Below are 19908 nucleotides of genomic sequence, written 5' to 3'. Positions count from 1 at the left end.
CATTCATTCTCTGAACATTACAAATTGTGCATACAAATTCAGATTTAATAAGGTAACATGACTGATATGCTCTTTACATTTACAACCTGGAGCACTAAATTAATTGTTTCCAGTTAAAGTCATTGAGGACACTTGGAAAAGTGTTAATTAGCCATGACATTAGACTTAGAAAATATTTAAAGGTCTTTTAGGTATGTGATTATAATAAACCCCAAATTCAATTACAGCAAAAAAAAAAAAAAAAAAAAAAAAAAAAAAAAAAAAAGGCTGCAAAAGGTCTACTTTGGGGGGGGAAAAAAGGTGAAATATGTAGAATAAAACAAACAATTAGCTAAAGAATTTTGCTTTTACTTTTTAATTAACCATTAAGAACTCAACACAGCACTTACTGCAGGGGAGAGCACTGTTCGAAAATACAACTTAAAGACTTTGAGAAAAGCAATTTATAAAATCCATACATTTTAATATAGAACAATACGTAATAAATAATTCATATAACTCTTTGAATATCACTAATAAGCAGAGACATTGACTTTTGTAGTCACAGAGGTAACTGGGATTGGCAGTTATAATCTGTATGTTTGAAAACACCTGGGAAAATGGCTGTTGTGCGTAGGTAGGTATTGCTGTATCACTTTGCAAGTTTCCAGCACATATTGATATATTTTTACTCATTGCACATGTAGCATTTCATAATTTAATCATGTTATAAATATCTGTTTCTACCAAAACATCTGTCTTAGCTCATTTAGTGGTAAAAATCCAACCAAACCGGACTTCTGCAATAAAAAAGGAAGCTGCAGCTGAAAGAAAAAAAAAAAAAAAAAAATATAGCTCAGAGTCAAGTGTTCACTGTCCATTGTATATAAACATAGACTGACAGAGAAAGGCAGCAAAACCTTCAGTTGCACTAGCAGTATGACGATTGTTTAAAATAGTTTCTGGGAAATGCATAAACCCAGCAAACACGATCAGTGCACAATAATCGTGAAATACAAGAACTGGCGGCATCTCGTGGTCAACGCCAAGAGTGACTGGAAATGTCTGCGCTGCAGATCCTGAGGGCGACACACACCTGCATTGACAGCACATTAGTAAAGCTGGCAAGTTTATCATTTTAACTGTCCCTCTTGTTTACGCATGTCAATGTCTCTGCATTTTTTAATAAAATTATATATGATTAGTACAATTTCACAAAATTGGTTGTGTATCCCTTTGGCTTATATGCCAAAAAAGCTATTACAAGCAAGACTTTTCACATACTTAGAATGGCAACACAAATTCCGTGGCTTGCATTAGCACACCAAATTATCACATCAATATTTTAAAATAGCAATCTCATAATTAATTTCTATTCATACTGATAAACTTTAACATGGCCTTTACAATTCTAATATAAAATTAGTACATAAAACTCTCAAGGAATTCTATCACAATTAAAAAAGAGCATAGGTACAACCCTAAGTAGCAGGATTTTATGCTAACAATAACTGCAAGCCATTCTACTGAAAAAGACATGTAGTATACAGTATGTGCTGCAAGTAAACTAAGATATTTATGATAAACATAAAAACAAAAAATGAAGAGAGACAAACAGACGTCATTTTATTACATAAACTACCATGTACATATATTCATGGCCTGTGTTACAGTAACATACAGGGAACAGAAATGAGCAAAGACTAAATGGGCAGTTCTGTGAAACACTTTGATTTGCACTGATTGTCTTAAGCCAAGCAAATTAAAGTTATACAGTTAGGAAAATAGCTAGAAACAGACATTCATGAGGTGATCTGATAGCGCCGACGCAAGAGGGAAGGGTCTCTTGTTTTTGTTCTTTAGCAATTCCATGTCTGTAGGGAATCTGGCCATCCAAAGGAAGGGCTGGGAGAGTAGGGCCTTACAGGGCTCCTTTATTATACACCAGATTTTCGTGACACTTCTCTCTCTCTAGAGAGGTCAGTGAAAAACAGAGCCTTCACTTCAAATGGTCAGAGAAAACAGTAATTATTCTAATACAACAACAATGCAATGAATGGCAGCTTTTGAGTACATGGGACCTTCCCTACACAGACCTAAGAGTACCCATGTGCTCACACAACAGGCCACAAGAGCATATTGCTAGGTTTCCAAGTGTTCCTTCCACAGCAGACAGGCTGTAGTACACTGTACTTAACCAGCATTCATCTCCCTCACTGTGTCCTATGAATAGATTCTATTTTTATGCATTTACTGACAAGGCTTTCACGCAAGCTTTCATCAGATCAGTGCTAATAACCGTTTCAGATTCTAATTGGCAGCTTTCAAGACACTTTCAGTTCTGTTTTTCATGGCATTCAGCTACATTCATATAAGGTAATAAACACATGAAGCACAACCTCCTTATAAACAAGAGCCTGATTTTAACTTGGTATTACATTTACATTTATTCAAATTTAGCTGACACTTTCCTTCAAAGTGACTTACAATATTAAGCTACTTACAATTATTTACCCATTTATACAGCTGGATAATTTCACTGGAGCAATTCGGTGTAAGTACCTTGCTCAAGGGTACTACAGCTACAGGTGGAATTAAAACCCGCAACCTTTGGGTCTCAAGGCAGCACCTCTAACCACTACACCAGCTGCCCCTGCTCTAAAATCAAATTCAGTAGATTTCGTATTTGCTTATCATTCCGACCAGCAGAAAGCAGACCTGAAGGTCATCTTTAACACCTCATTCATTGCAGGAATAGCATTTGCACAACTTTAAATTTTAACAGTTAAACTACATAAAGTACCTGGAATGAAATTAAAAGCAACCAGCCAGCAATCAGGCTCCAATATATAATTTACTCATTTACACATCTTACTGCCAGATTTAGTTCACAACAGAAATGTTCACAATGGGCCGCTGTCAGTCAAGCTTCAGAACCAGTGTTACGAGGACATGACTCAATACTCGTGAACGAAACAACGGTAAGTGCAAGTCAAACAACAATGCAATAACCAAAAAATAAATTTTTTAAATGCAGAGTCTATCATTAAGGTGAAATGCATGCATGATTTACAGTATAACACAGCACTTAACGATCCACAGAAACTAACAAATACTTTGAAGAAACTTGACTTGAAATGGAAAACCAAGAGAAAACATTTACATGTAGGTTTAGAACTAAATTAATATCAATGTATTTATTCTTTTCTTCAAGTGTGATGATTTCTATTTATCATCATGTAACTGACTGACTGACCTGTCTAGCCACGTGAAGTAATTGGGTGGTGATTCTTGACCTGCGTACAACCTGGTTTTAACAGGAAAAACCCATGGCTCGTAACCCAAGACCTTGCTGGACACAACGCAAAATAGATATTTTAACCAAGCTTCCCTGACACAGTAATCACATCTGTCTGCAGATGTGGACTGAAATGAGAGCAAACTACAAATCATCCATCTGGTCTAAGAACAGTTAAAGTACTAAAACATTATCACATACATAATATTTTGAAAGGTCAAAAAAAATGACAGATGGAGCTGTACTTTTCAGAACGAATCCAGATTTTAAAAAAAAAAAAAAAAACACAATGAGACTTGAGAGCAATTACTTCAGAAATCTAAGTAGAGCTGCACGTAAGACTGCAAGCAAAGAGAAAAATAATATAACTGGTGTTAAAACAGTGAGTGCCATTGGCAGGTAGTCATTACTGGACATTACGTCCAAATGGGTAGGTTGGCAGCCACCTACATTTATTACTTTGAACATGTCACACAGAAATACTTGTAAATTCTGGACTGAAAAGTCAAACAAAAATAACCTCAAGGTGGTTTTCCCCATCTTCAGACCAGACACACTGCAAAAGATGAACTAGTAAAAGCAGCAAAAAAATAAATTTTCAAAGACAGTTTTTCATGTGGTCAGATAGCTGTAAAGGAGTAAAAGAGAAAAACCAATGGCTCTCCATACCTAAAGACTCAATACCCTGAGTCACTGAGTGGATCTCTCAACTTTTTCCTGAATATTGGGATCCAATCTGCATATCTCTTCTACCTACACAGTTTTCAATACAACGACGCATTGTTCATTTCATTTGAAATAAGCTGTTAGCTGGAGAGGCAAAAGGGTTTACGTGGTTTCCTCCATTTGTAGCTGTCCTTCAGTTCCTGATGGAACACAAAAACTTTTCAGGATTCCTGAATCATGACATTATTGGAGGAAAATAGGACTGTCACTTGCTGCACTATTAGAAAAAGCTTTCTCCTGTTTTCTGTACATAAATCCTCAGCTCGAAAAACAACCAACTCTGACTAAAATAAAACCATTACTTCCAGCCACAAAATCTGATATACTAATATGTGTGTTTCACAAAGCAATTTAAAATAAACAAGTTATGGAACAGTGACTGGATTACTGCTGATCTACATAAGAAAACACACACATATCTAAATATATTTGAAACGCACAGGTATAACAATATAAACACAAACCTTTACGTTTCAAATAAGGTCTCAGCTAATATTCTACTTGTATAATATTTGAAAGAAAACTCCAACACCAATATATAAATATATAATGCAACAATGAAACAGAAGCCACACTTGAGTGAAGCTACAGTGTAAATATGTTACACAGTGCATTAAAATGGAAAGAGTACCATAAAATATTCACACATATTGTTGTCTATTCTTGGTACTATAAATAACTGACAGCACAATAACTGTGAAACTGTTAAGTGTCATCACTGTCTGTAAACAATACGGCTGACATGAAATGCAGTAGAAGTAACTCACAAACGCAGTTACAGACGACATATATATATACTGTATATATGCTTACATGTGTGATGCACAAGATGGAATGAGCCAAGGCTACAGTTAAATTTGTTCTGGATCCTGCTCAGACAAGCACCATTTTTTTCCTCCCTGTTCCAAAACAAACATGCTCCATGTTGGCTTCCGTCCTGCACCTGTTTGGTGGAGAAGCCTACGCTACCTCCTCGTTGGCCGGGAGCAGGCCCTTTTCGGTCAGGTGTGCCTTGAGGGAGTTAAAAATATGGAGCTGCTGGTCCAGTCTCAGAGCCATTAGCTGCTGGATCACTTTGGTGGGGTTCGGACCCCTGGGTAGAGCAAAGGCAGAAAGAAAGGGAGAAAGAAAGGTACAGGAACAGAGGAAGTGAGGGGGCAAAAAGAGCGAGAAAAGAGATACATTTATATAGGCATTACAGTAAAACTATGAGTTCACTTCTCCAGGTTCTACAAGGTTGGTAAAGCTCACTTTCTCACTTTTAAGAAAACAGAAAAATGACCTGATGTGGTAAGCACAGATTTGGTCATCTTCTGGTTCTTTTTTCTCTGCTCAGTTGTGTATATTAATTTTCAAGGCTTTTTACAAAAAATATACAGACAGTACAGCACAGCGCCCTGTACCTGATGAAGCTGGCAATGTAGACATTGACAAACGTGGCCATGAGGTACTGGCAGTCAAAGCGATCCATGATACCACCATGCCCTGGAATTGTGTTGGCAAAGTCCTGGAAAAAAAGAGCAGTACTCAGGAAGGCACCACAAGCCAATGCACCAGTTAGCAAAGGGAAGTGATCTTCCTCCATCTGCAGCAGGACTCCAGTTACACTGTTGCCATTTACAAGTTGCCAGGTTTGTGGGGTGGTGTGACGATAATTCCTTGATTTTAAATGAAATGAAGACTGTTGAAATGATCTTCGACCCCAGATCTGTGGGGGACCATAGCCCTGTAATAATACATGGTAATATTTTTGAACAGTTCTCTTCACATAAATACTTGGGTGTTTATATAGATAATTTGTTCTGTTGGTCTTCTCACATAAACAGTCTGTGTTCTAGATTGCAGCAGAGACTACATTTTTTGTAAAGATTAAAAGTATCTGGGGTAAACCAGAAGACTGTTTCTGTTTTATCAGGCTGTTTTTGAGAGCTTGATAAGATATGGTATTACAGCATGGTATGGAAACTTGACTGTCCAATCAAAATCTAAACTTGCACAACTAGTACATACTGCTCTAAAAATTATAGGGTGGGAAAAGAAACGACCCATACAGGAGTTGTACAAGGTATCCATTTTAAAACAAGCTAAAAAAAATTGCTGCTAACAACACACATATTTTACATGAGAATTTTAACATGTTACCCTCAGGGAGACGATTTAAGATTCTGATGTGTAAATCAAATCGTTATAAAAATTCTTTTGTGCCAACTGCGGTTAAATTATTGAATAGAGAATTCCAGAACAGATTTTAGATTGGTATACAATAGGTTTTTAATATATTTTGATTGTTACTTTATTTCTTATTTTATTGTATGTTATGGTATGTACTGTTTTATGTGAGTCCAATGTTGTGCACTGGCCGTGTCACGGTTGTCCAAGACAAATTTCCCAGAAATGGGACAATAAAGTATATTCTATTCTATTATATTCACTGACACGGGACTCAATTTGCTGCTCATTTCTACAGTAGGCAGTCTGTTAGAATTTTTTTTTACTTCATGGCAGTTGCAAATGTAATGTTCTTTGTGATGGAGACTATTTACAGGCAGCATTTGGAAGCTGCTGAAAGCAAAAGAAAAATCTGGGCTCATTTTCCACAAAGTCAATTTGTTATAATGTGGTAATGACTTGCTGTGTTGGCGATGCTATGATTAATCTAGTAAATTATAAAGGGCAGCTTTGCACTGGGTATTTCAGTGGAGAAAGTACCTTGTTTAAAGGTAGTACAGCAGCGTCACTACTGACACCTGGCAGCCATGTAGAAGCTTAAAGCTCCCGCACCTAGAGCCAAAACTCGGCCTGTTCCCTGCTGCCACCAAAAAGACTGGCAAACTGCCCAAAACAGGGGCACCCACCTTGATCTTAAAAGCCCTCTTGAAGCCACTGGCAAAGAATCCGCCAAAAGGACCCACAATGGAGGCGAAGGCAGAGAGAGCAATGCTGTGGATTTGGAAGGGGTACATACGAACTGTGGCCTGCAAAGAGGGATGGAGAAAGAGGGAGGGGTCTTCAAAAGCACACAGGATCAACACAACCCCTCTAGAGTCTCCCCAGAAATAAACTCAAGAAACACTTCTCTTCACATAGGCACTGTTTGCACGTGAATGTTAAGGGAAGGCAAGTGCATGGCAGACACAAAGACGTGGCCCCGTACCCAGCCAGTGAGGGACTCCAGGGCTGCTGGCAGGCTGTAGTCCTGCAGCTGGAAGAGCTCTGATGGCTCGCAGTCCACGGTGAAGCTGTTGGAGTCGCTGTTGAACTCCACCGGACAAACAAAGCATCGGTACCCCGCCATTACATAGGAGAGCTGAGAGAAGGTGAGAAATTGTAAGAAGCAGCAGAGCTACACACATGTAAAGAGAAAAGTAATATTTCAAACTATATACGTTAAGCATTTTTCCTGGTATGTATATCATCAAGTAACATTCAAAATTATAGTTTTTTTTTGGGCATCAAATTCCATGCTTCGGTTTCACTAAATGTGTGTGCTTTATTCACTATATTCTTATTTACCAATATTCCAAAGACTACAGTTGCAAAGAATCCTCCTATAAAGCCTTCCCAGGTCTTCTTTGGAGAGAGCTGATGATACCAGAGCACAGCAAAGGGTATTAGCATAAATACACCTACAGTTTACCACAACTGGATGTGCATTTTAATGCATAACTACCGTAAAATTAACATAGCATTTAAAACATCTTTATGAGTCTAAAATCAACACTGTATGTATATACACTACTAGAAGATGTATGCTGTAATGTATTACCCATATCAAACATAATTTGTCTAGACATTTTTCCATTTGTCAGCATCAATCACAATAAAAACACCACCTTAATGAGAGGGGTGCGGCCAAAGAAGAAGCCGAACATATAGGCCATGATGTCATTGCAGATGACACAGGAGATGGGGACAATGAACCTGCAGAGAGGAAAGGGGGGGGGGGGGAGGAAACAACATTCACTCATTCACAAACTAACTATCAATAACGACTTTTCCTAAAGCAAAGTCACAGTGATCTGGATCATTTTTTAAAATAAAAAAAAAAAGAAAATTCTGGACTTAGTTGAATTTTACAGTATGCTAAACAGTAACAATAAAAAGGTATACAAAGAAGGGGGAAGAGGAAAAAAAAAAAAAAAAACACTTACTTCCACAATACGGTGTTTCTAAGCCTTAATGTGAATTTGGTCAACATATACCTTCATATTCAATTTCAAAACAAAAAAAAATCTGGTTACAAACAAAGAGGAACAGAACAGCTGGCCTAGCAATTTGCTCGGGGCAGGATATTTACAATGGTATTTCTTACCAAATCATCCCCTCAAACAGATTGTGAATGATGAGGTGAGACTGTGTCACAATGATCAGCAGTGTCACATGGGTCCAGCCAAACTGAAACACAGACATGGTAGAAAGGCACGTGATGTTTTTCCACTTAGTGTCCCCTAATCCATGACTGCTGTCCATCACCCCTTCTCCCATTATTCACGGTGATTTACTAACAGAAAAATAAGGTATGCCTGGCCTGATTATGCCGTGGACTGAACACAGCACAGCTACAGATTTGCCTTTTAAGTATAGAGCCAAAAACAGATGAATAATGTAAAGGAGATGAGGCAGCAAAGCAACACTTACCATGTAGAACTGCAACCGGTAGTGTTTCTTCACCAGGCTCAGCACAAACATGCAGAACCCTGCACAATGCACAACAGGAGAGCCCATGGGGACAAAGGCACTGCTTCAAGTACCATATTAGCACAGCACTCAGCTCTTGCCTGCACCACATTAATCTGTACACTTACTAAATTCATCATTTCATCCATTAACTAATAAAATGAATTCATCCCCCATTGCTTTTTCCAGTATGGAAAATGGAATAGCTCATCAGAAGTAGTACAGTAAATAAGAACATTAAAACGAAGAGCGAAAGAGGAAAGGGTTTGAGAAAAAAGCCATTCTTGTCAGAGGAGTACTGAAAACAGGCTGAAGCTGCAAAATAGAGCCTCAGAACAGATGCAGCACTCTTAATATAAGACATGAAACGTCAAATCATATTAATGATGAGGATAAGGGTTGACATGTGGTTCGGTGGAGGACGACAAGAGGAGATCCATTCCTAATGGGTTACTTTTGCATTTTAGGAGAAAAAACTTGTAACCTAAAATGAAGTTAAGGTTGAAACCACACCCAAGCCCTGGATGAGGAGCGAAACTAAGTGCCTGAAAAACAGACTGAATGAGATGCCGGGTGAACGGAAAGTCAGCTTTACCACTTCCTGTGCAAGGGCTCAAACAAACACTAGTTTCACAGTGTCAGAGTTTCCTGACACTACCTGAAAAAACCGTAGAAGGAAACTTCAAGGGGCCAAGTGGTTGGAAATAAATTGTATAGATTTACCTCCAAATCCGGTGAAAAATGTAGGTGTGTTTTTATATTGTAACAAAACCAGTTCAAAGAGACATACTTCACTGTTACCATAAATGACAAGCAAAGCCTTAAGAATTAATCAGTAATTTACTACTTTGAAAGCGCAAATAAGGTAAAGTGAAAAATTACTTTAGTGAGGTAGGATACAGAACCAAGTGTGAAATGAAAAGGTGAATGGGGTGCTTGTGCAATGCGGCAGGGGACGAGGAGGCAGGGGGCAATAACAGCCTCTCACCTGTGAGGTAAAGGGCGAAGGATATGAAGCGATGGTACTTGCTGAGTATTCGTAGCGGCTCCTCCCTCTGGACCAAAGTGAAGAAGTAATCAGTCACTGTCTCTCCATAGAAAAAGTAGTTGACACAAAGGAGGAAATACCTAAAAGGGGGTGAGAAAAATCTCAGTAACCATAGAAACTAAGGGAAAGAGACTGCAGCTACCATACCAGAACACTATACTTCCACTTTGTTTTCACCAGTGTGAAAACATCAGGTTTTACAAAGTATTTTGTCAACAGCTAGTTTCCAACTATGCATCTCCTAATAATTCAAACAACAACAAAATATCCACATGTTCTTGATCTATCTACTTGTACAGCTACTTAATTACACAACTACATGAAGAGAACATGTTTCATTATGTTTCTCTCACTCACGTGATGAAAAACTAATACTGTATAGCACTGCACTCAGAGTCTGCAATAGAATACAGTATAACAAGGAAGTGTCAACAAGAACTTAAGACACACTGGCTGAATTCAGTCTTTACAGAAAAGAAACAGCATAAACAAGAAATCTGCTTTTGACTTCCAAATGGTGATATAGTAAAATACAAACAAAACAATGGCATTCAGCATAAATTCACACTGGCTCCAAAGTATGAAATAAAAGCCATATCAAACATTGGGTCAGCAAGAGACACTCACCAGCTCAGCGTTCTGAACCAGGGCAGGTGATATGAGTGGTAGACACTATAGCCGATGGTGATGATTTCATGAAAGCACTTGATCTGTACGCACAACACCTGAAGCGGGGGGAGAAATCTATCATTCTTATAAATTACTGAGGTACACAAAAAAAAGCCTCCAAACATAATGTAGAATGTAATAAAGTTAAATGAGTAAGCATCAGTAATGCCTCAACACAGCATGTCTCCTATGGTTCTACAAGCAGGGGTTTTAAGAGGTTCCAGGGATCGTTCTGGAATTTAAAAGGGAAACAGGGAAAATGGCAAGATGCATACAAATTACTTTCTGCCCTTAACTTATTTAGAGACTGATTAATTTCAGCAATCATAAGATCACTAAACTATCCAACTCACTCAAGGTCAAGCATCAAAAGTACAAATTTTAGTAACAGTCAAAAGTTTGAATACACTGGCTTCAAATGAGATCTGCCAAGGCTAGAAAACACAGAAACCGGACATTTGAGGAGTGGACGTCTTATGGACCAATAAGTCATAATTTGAAACATCTGGGTCCAGCTGCCCAGTATTTGTAAGATATAGATATGGTGAAAGCAAAAGTTGTTCCTGTGTGGATCCCTCTGTGAAGGACAGTAAGTGTCAAGACCTGGGATTGGTTTCCTAGTGACACAGTTGCTGATCTGTACCAAATCTACGGTCATCTAAACCGGCATGGCTATCAAAGCATATTCATGATGTTCCGTTAAGACTAGAGCTAATGTGGAATTCCTTCATTCTTCAGCATGACACCAGCCTGAAGCACACTTTAAAGTTGTGCAAAACTATGTGCCAAAGCAGCGTTGGACAACTCAAACTAATGACATGGAAATAAAGCATTGACAACTACGAAAAAAAGGTTTCCAGCATGTATACTCAAACTTTTGACTTGTAGTGATGTATTATTGCAATTAACTTGAATAAAAGGATATGCAGGTAAGAATTTATTTATATAACAATGAAATGTGTTGCACATCACAAGTATATAAAAAGCATCTTTGATTTATGTCAGACATACGGAAGATGTTTATATCCGTAATACATATTTGTACTTCACAATCCAATTTAAGATTAGCACACAAACACTTTATACCAGTTGTTTCTTGTTAACAGCAATAGCTTTATATTTGGTCTGTATTTATATAGACAGCCAGTGGACATGTCATTAAATGACAGCCAGAAAGGGAACACTAGGTCACTATTTATTTTTTTTAATTTGGATGTTGTATGACCGCCTTCACTAAGTACTCTATCCCTTTTCCTTTGAACTGTATTATCTACTTGTACATATTTGCATTTTCCTAGTACACTGATTATGTCTCCGTACTGTTGTGACCTAGACCTGTTGAGGTGCTTTTTCAAAAAAAAAAAAAAAAAAAAAAGTACAGAATAAAGCAGAACTCATGGCATCACTTACTTGTTACATACATAGCACTTAACAGTGCAACACTGTTTAAGCACAGAAGGAACATTTTCACCAAATCAGAACATATACTAACTACACTGTGATATTTTAGTATAACTGGTACTTAGCAAGTCTGTCACATGGCAAATATTTGCTAAAAAATAAAACGCACACAAAATATGACAAAATGTAAATCAGTCACTAAAATTGTTAGACTAAAAGTAATACACGCATTGGAAAGGCTACCAAATAAAGGCAGCCAGGGATCTCTTTCATCTGGAAGGGCTGGTGCAAATGAGGGGGTACTGTCAACAAGCAGCAGCTGGGCAGCTATTCCTGTATCACTGGAGCAGAACAATGACTCCGGGAAAAAGCGAAAAAGGCTGCGCCTCATCTCTAAAAAATATGCATACTTACAGCGAGCAGAGCAGGACTTCCCTCAAAAATGTCATTAGGCCTATAGTGGCATAACCACAACTTCACATTCAGCCACATATCAACCATGGAACACAATAAAGTACCACTCGTTCTTAAAAACATGTTGGCTTTATAGGAAAAATGTGTCTCTTGTAAACTGGAACCTCCAAATATATTTAAGGCATTCATTCTATTCCTTATTCTTTACATCAGAAAGTACAAAAGGACTGCATCCTACAAACCCACCCACCTCCCAACTAATGCCCTCTAATCATCCTTAGTTCATTTATTTTCCATATTAATGTTTTTTTTTTTTTTTTTATAAGACTATTACCTAATACTGGCATCTATTCAAGGCTGGCTCATGTAAGTCAGAAACACACACATCTTTACATTTTATTTATTCGTTTAGCTGACACTTTTCTCCAAAGCGACTTACAGTGTTAAGCTACTTACAATTATTTACCCATTTATACAGCTAGGAAATTCTACAGCTAAGACATACTTTACCCGTTTAAAGGGGCAACAAAGACAGAAAGAGGGAACTTACAATCATCATGAGCACCATGGGACCCAGGTAGATGATGATGAAGAAAAAAAAGATCATGGCAAGAGTGAGGATTCCCCGGACCCACCAGTTTTTCCAACTGAAAACCAAACAATCACAAGAGGGGCATAAAAACAATTAACCATGACCTTAACTGGAAAGTGCATTCGCTCGTAAGTTGACTGACAGATCAAGCATCAAAACAGACACATATTTGTATATTAGAATACATACACAGCCAGCTATTACAATAGATCAGTACACATACTGACAAATGGATGATTTCAAACCACACGAAAGGAAATACATCAGTTCAGGCTACTATTGATGCTAGTGTATTCACAACAAGAATAAAACAAATATAAATACTATTAAACTCCAATACAATTAATCAATCGCCTAGACAGGCACACTTAAAAGTGAGCCATTTCTTCTCATTCTTGTTGCGTTACCGTGACGATAGTCCAGACAGAGCTTTATTGAGAACCTCTGGGGTATCATCTGGTGGGACAGGAACATCGGGAACACCCGAATCCAACTTGGTCTCACTGTCAGAGGGAACTTCTCCATCTGCCCTGCTCTCTCGGTCTGATCTCTGATAGAGAAATGGAGGGAGGAGAGAAAAAAAGACAAAGTTTAATGATCTGTAAGGTTTTCAACAGAAGAAAATGCAATTTAAGCAGAAATAAGAAAATAACACCTGACTTTCACCCTTCCTTTTGTCAGAACCCCTAAAAACTTAAATGTTGTATACAAACAGCCCCTTTACCTGTGGATTTATCCTTAATTTTGTTACATTTACTCACTGGAAAAAAGTGTTTACAGGATGTCTTTGCTCTAAATATAACTCATGACATGCCTAATTTTTAATGAACAAAAAGGCTTCTTAAATTTACAAAGCACATAAAGAAAAAAAATCATTTGTACTACAAAAATGTTCTATAAAGTCCAGTGAAACCATATGTCAGAAATACAGCTGCTATTCTGGCATAAACAGAAAAAAGCAATAGATAAATTGAACATATTGCACCGGTGTTAAAAGTTATGTACACACATCACGGTCTGTCTTATTATGCGCCGACTAAGCCAGTCCCTGTTAAGTGAGAATTACAGAAAAGTCAGATGACCAACAGTCAAATGACCCTTATTCTTGCTGTGACTCTAGCTTATATTTCCTCATCATAGCATGATTACTAGCAACCTCTGATGCGCTGTCCCTTTCACAGAATATCATCCCAGCCTTCATTTCCACCTCACTCGGCCCTATCTAAATGGACTGGGACCGAATGTGCTACTAAAACAGTCACTAGCAAAATTATAAACTAAACAGAAACAGCCTCATGTGTCTTTGAATGAAAACACATACAGGACCTGACTGATGACGCCTCCAGGCTCCTGGGTTGTCATGGTGACCACATCCTGCCACTCAGGATGTAAGGTTTAAAAACAACCCACAAAAAGCCAGGACTATTTTGGAACTCTAAAAGGAAGCATACTTCCTGCAGCAAGGATAGAAAACACCAAGGGTTCATCAGCAGGAAAGTGCTCCAAAAGACCACTCACCTACATCTGTGCTTTTTTTTTTTTTTTTTTTTTTTTTTAAATTTAGTTTTAGGAGTTGCTGTGTATTTGGGGCAGCTTCTGTCATTATTACACATTTGTCTCATTTACATGTATTCATTTAGCTGACGCTTTTTCTCCAAAGCAACTTACAACGTTAAGGTACAATTATTTTTCCATTTGCACAGCTGGGTAATTTTTTACAGGAGCCATTTAGGGTAAGTACCTTGCTCAAGGGTACCACAGCCGGAGGGGGAACTCAATCTGCGGCCTTTGGGTCCAAAGGCAGTAGCTCTAACCACTACGCTGGCCCATTTAGAGATAAACAAAACGGGTCGGGTTCTAATTAAGGAGTATCATTAGAAACATATTATTCAATCAGACAGGCATCCCATCATCCCAACATCCCATGACTCTTAACTAGCCATTAATTATCAATCCTTCAGCAGCAGGGTTATGAATTTGGCAGAACACAGGAGATGTCCTTTAATGTGATGCCTAAAAATACAGATAAGCTTGAAATGTTAAAATGGGCAAAATATAACAAAGATCTGGAGGCTAGGAAAACAATTCAGGGTTATAATGAAAAAAAACCACTTGAATTCTCAGCCATGCAAAGTAAGTTTGATTTCAAAAGAGGCTGTTCAATTTGTGAGGCAAAAGAAATTACCACAGTACAGGAGCAGGAGGCGGGAACTGGGAATCCTCAATCCTCATGTCTGGGTTAAACACTTCTCTGTGCATGCACGACCAGCACCTGCTATTCCCAATTTGAATGTCTGATCACACACATTTGATGTCTCTGTTTTCTGTGCACCTGTGTGTGCATCAGCTAGTTTACAATGCATTATTCCCTCACACATGTCCACGTACTCAAGGACACTCACGCCTCAAGCAAGCACACACATATCAACCTCCAAACGTTTTCTGAACTGTGCGATCGTCACTATTTTGGAGCATCACAGCTATGATGGTGAGCTCTGTTTGCTGCACATCAGATGGATGAAGTACATTAACCATTTGCAGGGAACTCAGTGGGCTGTGACACAGAAGTAATATGAAACATATGAACACAGTATTATTTGTCCAAGCAGGCATGATTAGCCTGCTAGCTTCTGTCAGTGCGGCAAGTGACAAATTATGTTTCAATCCAGTTATTTCATAACAATACACTTGATGTGAAATTAATGACTGCAGCTCTAATTTGATGGCCTCAACTTTGCAAAACAGGATTAATTGAATTAAGAGGAAAAAAGGCAACAAGTTAATCATATTATTGCTTCCAGATCCTTTTGAAAGGCAATTTTCAATCTTTTTCCACAATCTCCTAACAGCACTCAAATAGTAAGTGCACTACGTAGGACTACAGAATCCTCTAGAGGCCTTGTCGCATTCACAAAACGGAGAGTATTTTAATAGACGGATGATGTCATCCTCTCATCACTTTCATCTGCTGAGGATTCTGAGGCATCAGGCAAATGAATAAATTGCTAAATATTTTTTATCATGCTGTCTTTCAGCGACAAATTAAGATGTTGCATATTTCCAGAATATTTTTCTGTAGTACTGAAGATGTGAAGAGCCTCCGAGAGGCATTCCTCAATTAGCGGGTCCTAAACCTGGTCCTGGGGAAACCACTACATGGGATGTCGTCTTCTCTTCTCGGAAAAGCAATTCACTGCACATCATACTAATGAATGTGTATGGGACAAATAAAATTTTAATGTGAATTTGAATTCTCCTACTGATGCTATTCAGAACATTTAACTGGAGTACTGACAAGCTGAAAGCACTAAACTAACAATTACAAGTTGTAAATCCTTCTACAGCACTACAGAACAATAAAAGGTAAGATAATCAAACAGGCTTTTGGTCATCTGCAAACCTTAAAAGTTAGTACCAAGGTGTGTCATATAAAGATAAAACAATCATTCACAGAATAACTCGGTAATGTTTTGTCACAACTGAGAAAAATAAGCTTATCGCATTTAGAATGATGTTAGATCTTAAAAAACTAATTAAGATGTAGTCTTAAAGCTCGCACCAAGTCAGAGGACCACTGTCCAAAATGGTCACCTTATTCATGTCACACGACTCAGTTTGATGCACAAAGATTTACAGTGAGGAATTCATTCTCTTAGAATAGTGAAATTAAGGCGAAGCAAGTCAACACATGGAGTCTGTCCACAAAGACATGGACCTGAGACCAGGAGAACTAACAAGGACATCGGCCTCACCAACACCTTGGAATTGGAGTCTTCGTAAACAACATGGATTTTGTTTTTCTAATCAATATGTTGTCTTTTGGGCCTCAGTGCTGAGCTCTCCACCCCCACCCCCACCCCCACCAGACTCAAAGAGCTCAGAGTCCACCTGCAAACACCAACAACAGACACCAGCATCACCTGTCATCTCACGCCTATTACTGTAATTGTTGGCAGCTAGTATTACTGCACACACGTTTTGTCACTCCAGAAGTCTGATTATGTCCAAAAATTAAACTTCTATAAACAAACATAGTGCCTGCTAGCTTCTGTCAGTGAGTCAGTGTGATAAATGACAAACTACGTTTTTAAACACGGTAAACAAGGATGTCCCTCCTGCAGATGTCTAAGGGTAAAAGTTTGTTTTTTTTTTAACTATGCATGCATGGTCCTTTGGGAGTTCTGTAAATGAGAAATACACTCAGCTAGTAACTAATGGGCTAATGATGTGCAGCGTGTACATAATCATGATGTGTAAATAAATAAACTGGAGGCTGAAGAGCCAGGTCGATGCTCCTGCTCCTCTTCCTCACTATTCAAGACAAGAACTAGTAGAGCAACAACAACAGCTCGCAGAGTGGAGAGAAAGCGGTTACTAACTAGGTGGTCACACGTGATGATGGCAAGTAGCTGGCGTGGAAAAAATAAATGGGGTGCCAACGAGAAAGCAGTGGCAATGAATGACACGAGTGGGGAGGCAGGCGGGCCCACCTTGTCCTCGGAGTGCAAGTCGCTCTCGGTCGTCCCGCGGTGCCGCAGTTCTGTCATCGCTGCGGCGCCTCCTGGCTGAGGCAGCAACAAGCTGCTCTCTCTTACGTTGCCCGTGAAGCTAGTAACTACGAACGCGCTAGCGAGGTCGGTGTCCTGTGTGTCGTTAGCAAGCGGCGTATTTTGAGGCTCTCGCACCGCTATCCACTGCCAGAAAGCTTGCGCCCCTTTGCACCTCACGTCGCCCTAGATACGAAGTGCCGCCCTCAAGCTTTTCTGTTTATCCGAGCGATAACCAGCTAGTTTTCTAAAATGGTTTTCCTGGTGACAGCATGGGACCTCTCGCGAGAACTGCGAACTTAACGCTCTGAAATTCTGGTGAGAACATGAAAGATCTCGCGAGATCTGTGCACAGAAAACGCTCAGCGAAAGCGAAGGTTTTCAACAGTTTTCTGAAACGGAATTTCTAGCGACAACGCAGGACTTCTCGCGAGATCGACGAATGTACAGTACTTTGAGAGGGAGGAAGTTCCTGTGATTCAGTACCTTACGTCGTCTCATGCCGGAGTTCCTATGTGAGTAATAGGCCTGTGAGCTGGAGGAAAATATAGCTGTTACAACAGAAGTATCATCATATGAATAAGGTTAAAGTTTAAGCTGGTCCACAGAATTTACACAGCAAGTCGTTATCTTCAAAGAACATGATTGACACACTGTATTCTGTGAAGCAGAGTGCCCAAACTCAGTGTTCTGCACTTATATATATATTATTATTCTGCAATGCCCGCGCTCGTAGTCACTGCAACACTTGGCAAATTGCAAAATTCCATCAATGTCAACATTCATCATCGCAAACCATTGTAGTGTGGGAAATGTGCTGTTTAGTTTCTTGATGGTGCTCTCGAATGAAATCAAGCAGTACGTACTGGACTCCAGTAAAAAGCAATTATTACACATACCGAGTGTTATCGTAAGCGTTAAGCTGTAAATAATCTTTAATTGTATTTCCTGGCTGCTTTGTCTTTTTTTTTTCTTTAAACTGTTCTCTGTTACTGTCTTTTTTACTATATATTGGGTCGTGTTAATTTAAAAAAATAAACACTCGTGAGGCGCGCGCAGTATAAAGTCGCCCCCGGTCGGCCCTGCGAGCGCGCGCGTGTCATCCATTGGGTCTCCCGTTCGACATGCTGACGTAGGACACCTTTATAATGATGTGCCTCGTGACGCGATGCGGGAATCAGACGGCAGGGGTCAGCAAACACGCGCGAAACGTCCTTTACCGTTAAACGCCTTGGAGCTTTAAGATTAGGACGTGGAAGTCGGTGGCAGTTAATGTGTTTAATTATTTACAGATACTGAAGAAAAATGTGTAATAATGTATTTTTAAAATCTGTTAAAACTGGTTTGTTATAAGTTAAAATGAAAGAAATATCGAGTGAACATTCATTTGAATTGTTATATTGTTAGCGCAACAAGAATTTGTATCTGCTGACACTCAACAAAACCTTTTTGTTTAGTGCTGGAAAAAAATACATAAATGTTGTGCTGAATGAAAAACTCTTTGACGCTTTTGAATGACACCCAAATATGAGTAAAAACATATTGTGTGTGCACGTGTAAGTGTCTGCCAGGAGAGCCCCCATAATGATAGTATTGTGATTAGCTCCATATTTACATATCAGCCACAATAATCATGTGGGATCAAGTGTTCAGTCTGATTATAATCAGTAACGGAAAAAGTCAAAAAAGGGGAGGAAATGTCGATCACGTTTTTCCTGCAATATTTTCTTTTCTGAATATATGAAAATATATCTGCGGCAGGGACATGAGTTGCCAGTACCAATGTGAAACCTCATATAGGTAGGTACATATGAATGCAACGGTTACAGAAAAGTGTTGCTCCGGGTGTCAGGCAGCAAGCATAACATTTATGAACTAATTCTGCCCCAAGTATTTTTTTTGTCATATTATTAATGCGGGGGTGTGGTGGCACAGCAGGCTTGGCCAGGTCCTGCTTTCTGGCGGGTCTGGGATTCGTGTCCCGCTTGGGGTGCCTTGTGATGGACTGGCGTCCCGTCCTGGGGGTGTCCCCTCCCCCTCCAGCCCCACGCCCTGTGTTGCCGGGCTAGGCCCCGGCTTGCCGCGACCCCACTTGGGAGCAGTGGCCTCAGCCAATGTGTGTGTGATTATTTAATGCTTTTCTAAAGGAATTGTATTATATGCATTTCAACCAGAGGGCTCACTTTTTGTTGGATGTATATAAATTGCATGTCCTTTTGTAAAATAATTGCAGTTTTTTTTTTTTTTTGCGTGTTTTCCATACCAGCTAACATGATACATGATAGTCAAATTTCAATTGTTTTCAGCTTTTAAAAAATGAACTTTTATATTGTGTTGTTTACCATACAGATTCACCCCGCCACTACTAGCTTTTCTTATTCTCCGTTGATGGATTTCTCCTCACTGAATGAAACTGACCATTTCTGGCTGTGATTTCACTGGCAGGAAATGAAACAAAATATTTCTTACGATTTTTTTTTTCTCCTACAGTAAAGACAACAAAAGGAACAATGTAGGAAAAATCCCCTTAACAGTGTTTAACTTGAATTTTTTCAGC

At 39.0% G+C, this 19908-nt stretch overlaps 1 protein-coding gene across 1 annotated transcript; it reads right to left on the bottom strand.

The window, feature by feature from the left end:
* Positions 1 to 4589: 4589 nt before the first annotated feature.
* On the bottom strand, positions 4590 to 17630 carry cds2 (CDP-diacylglycerol synthase (phosphatidate cytidylyltransferase) 2). The gene is made up of 13 exons (XM_018762425.2): positions 17295 to 17630; positions 13212 to 13354; positions 12763 to 12859; positions 10356 to 10453; positions 9669 to 9808; positions 8642 to 8700; positions 8316 to 8398; positions 7837 to 7924; positions 7517 to 7585; positions 7158 to 7310; positions 6859 to 6978; positions 5407 to 5510; positions 4590 to 5096 (listed from the first exon to the last, which is right to left on the bottom strand). The coding sequence occupies exons 1-13, from the start codon at positions 17349 to 17351 to the stop codon at positions 4964 to 4966; spliced, it is 1344 nt and encodes a 447-aa protein (XP_018617941.1). The 5' UTR covers positions 17352 to 17630; the 3' UTR covers positions 4590 to 4963.
* Positions 17631 to 19908: the final 2278 nt, after the last annotated feature.

This window comes from Scleropages formosus, chromosome 12 (genome assembly GCF_900964775.1).
Source record: "Scleropages formosus chromosome 12, fSclFor1.1, whole genome shotgun sequence".
Classification (NCBI taxonomy): Eukaryota; Metazoa; Chordata; class Actinopteri; order Osteoglossiformes; family Osteoglossidae; genus Scleropages; species Scleropages formosus.
The sequence above is the reverse complement of the archived record's forward strand: the minus strand, read 5'-3'. Positions and strand labels throughout refer to the sequence as shown.

Excerpts from the sequence above, each read along its gene's own strand:
- cds2 (XM_018762425.2), bottom strand. The coding sequence starts at position 17,351 with ATGACAGAACTGCGGCACCGCGGGACGACCGAGAGCGACTTGCACTCC. Across the intron at positions 6,979-7,157 it reads TGGAGTCCCTCACTGGCTGG|GCCACAGTTCGTATGTACCC; the intron begins GTACGGGGCCAC and ends CCCTCTTTGCAG. Across the intron at positions 5,097-5,406 it reads TACATTGCCAGCTTCATCAG|GGGTCCGAACCCCACCAAAG; the intron begins GTACAGGGCGCT and ends TGCTCTACCCAG.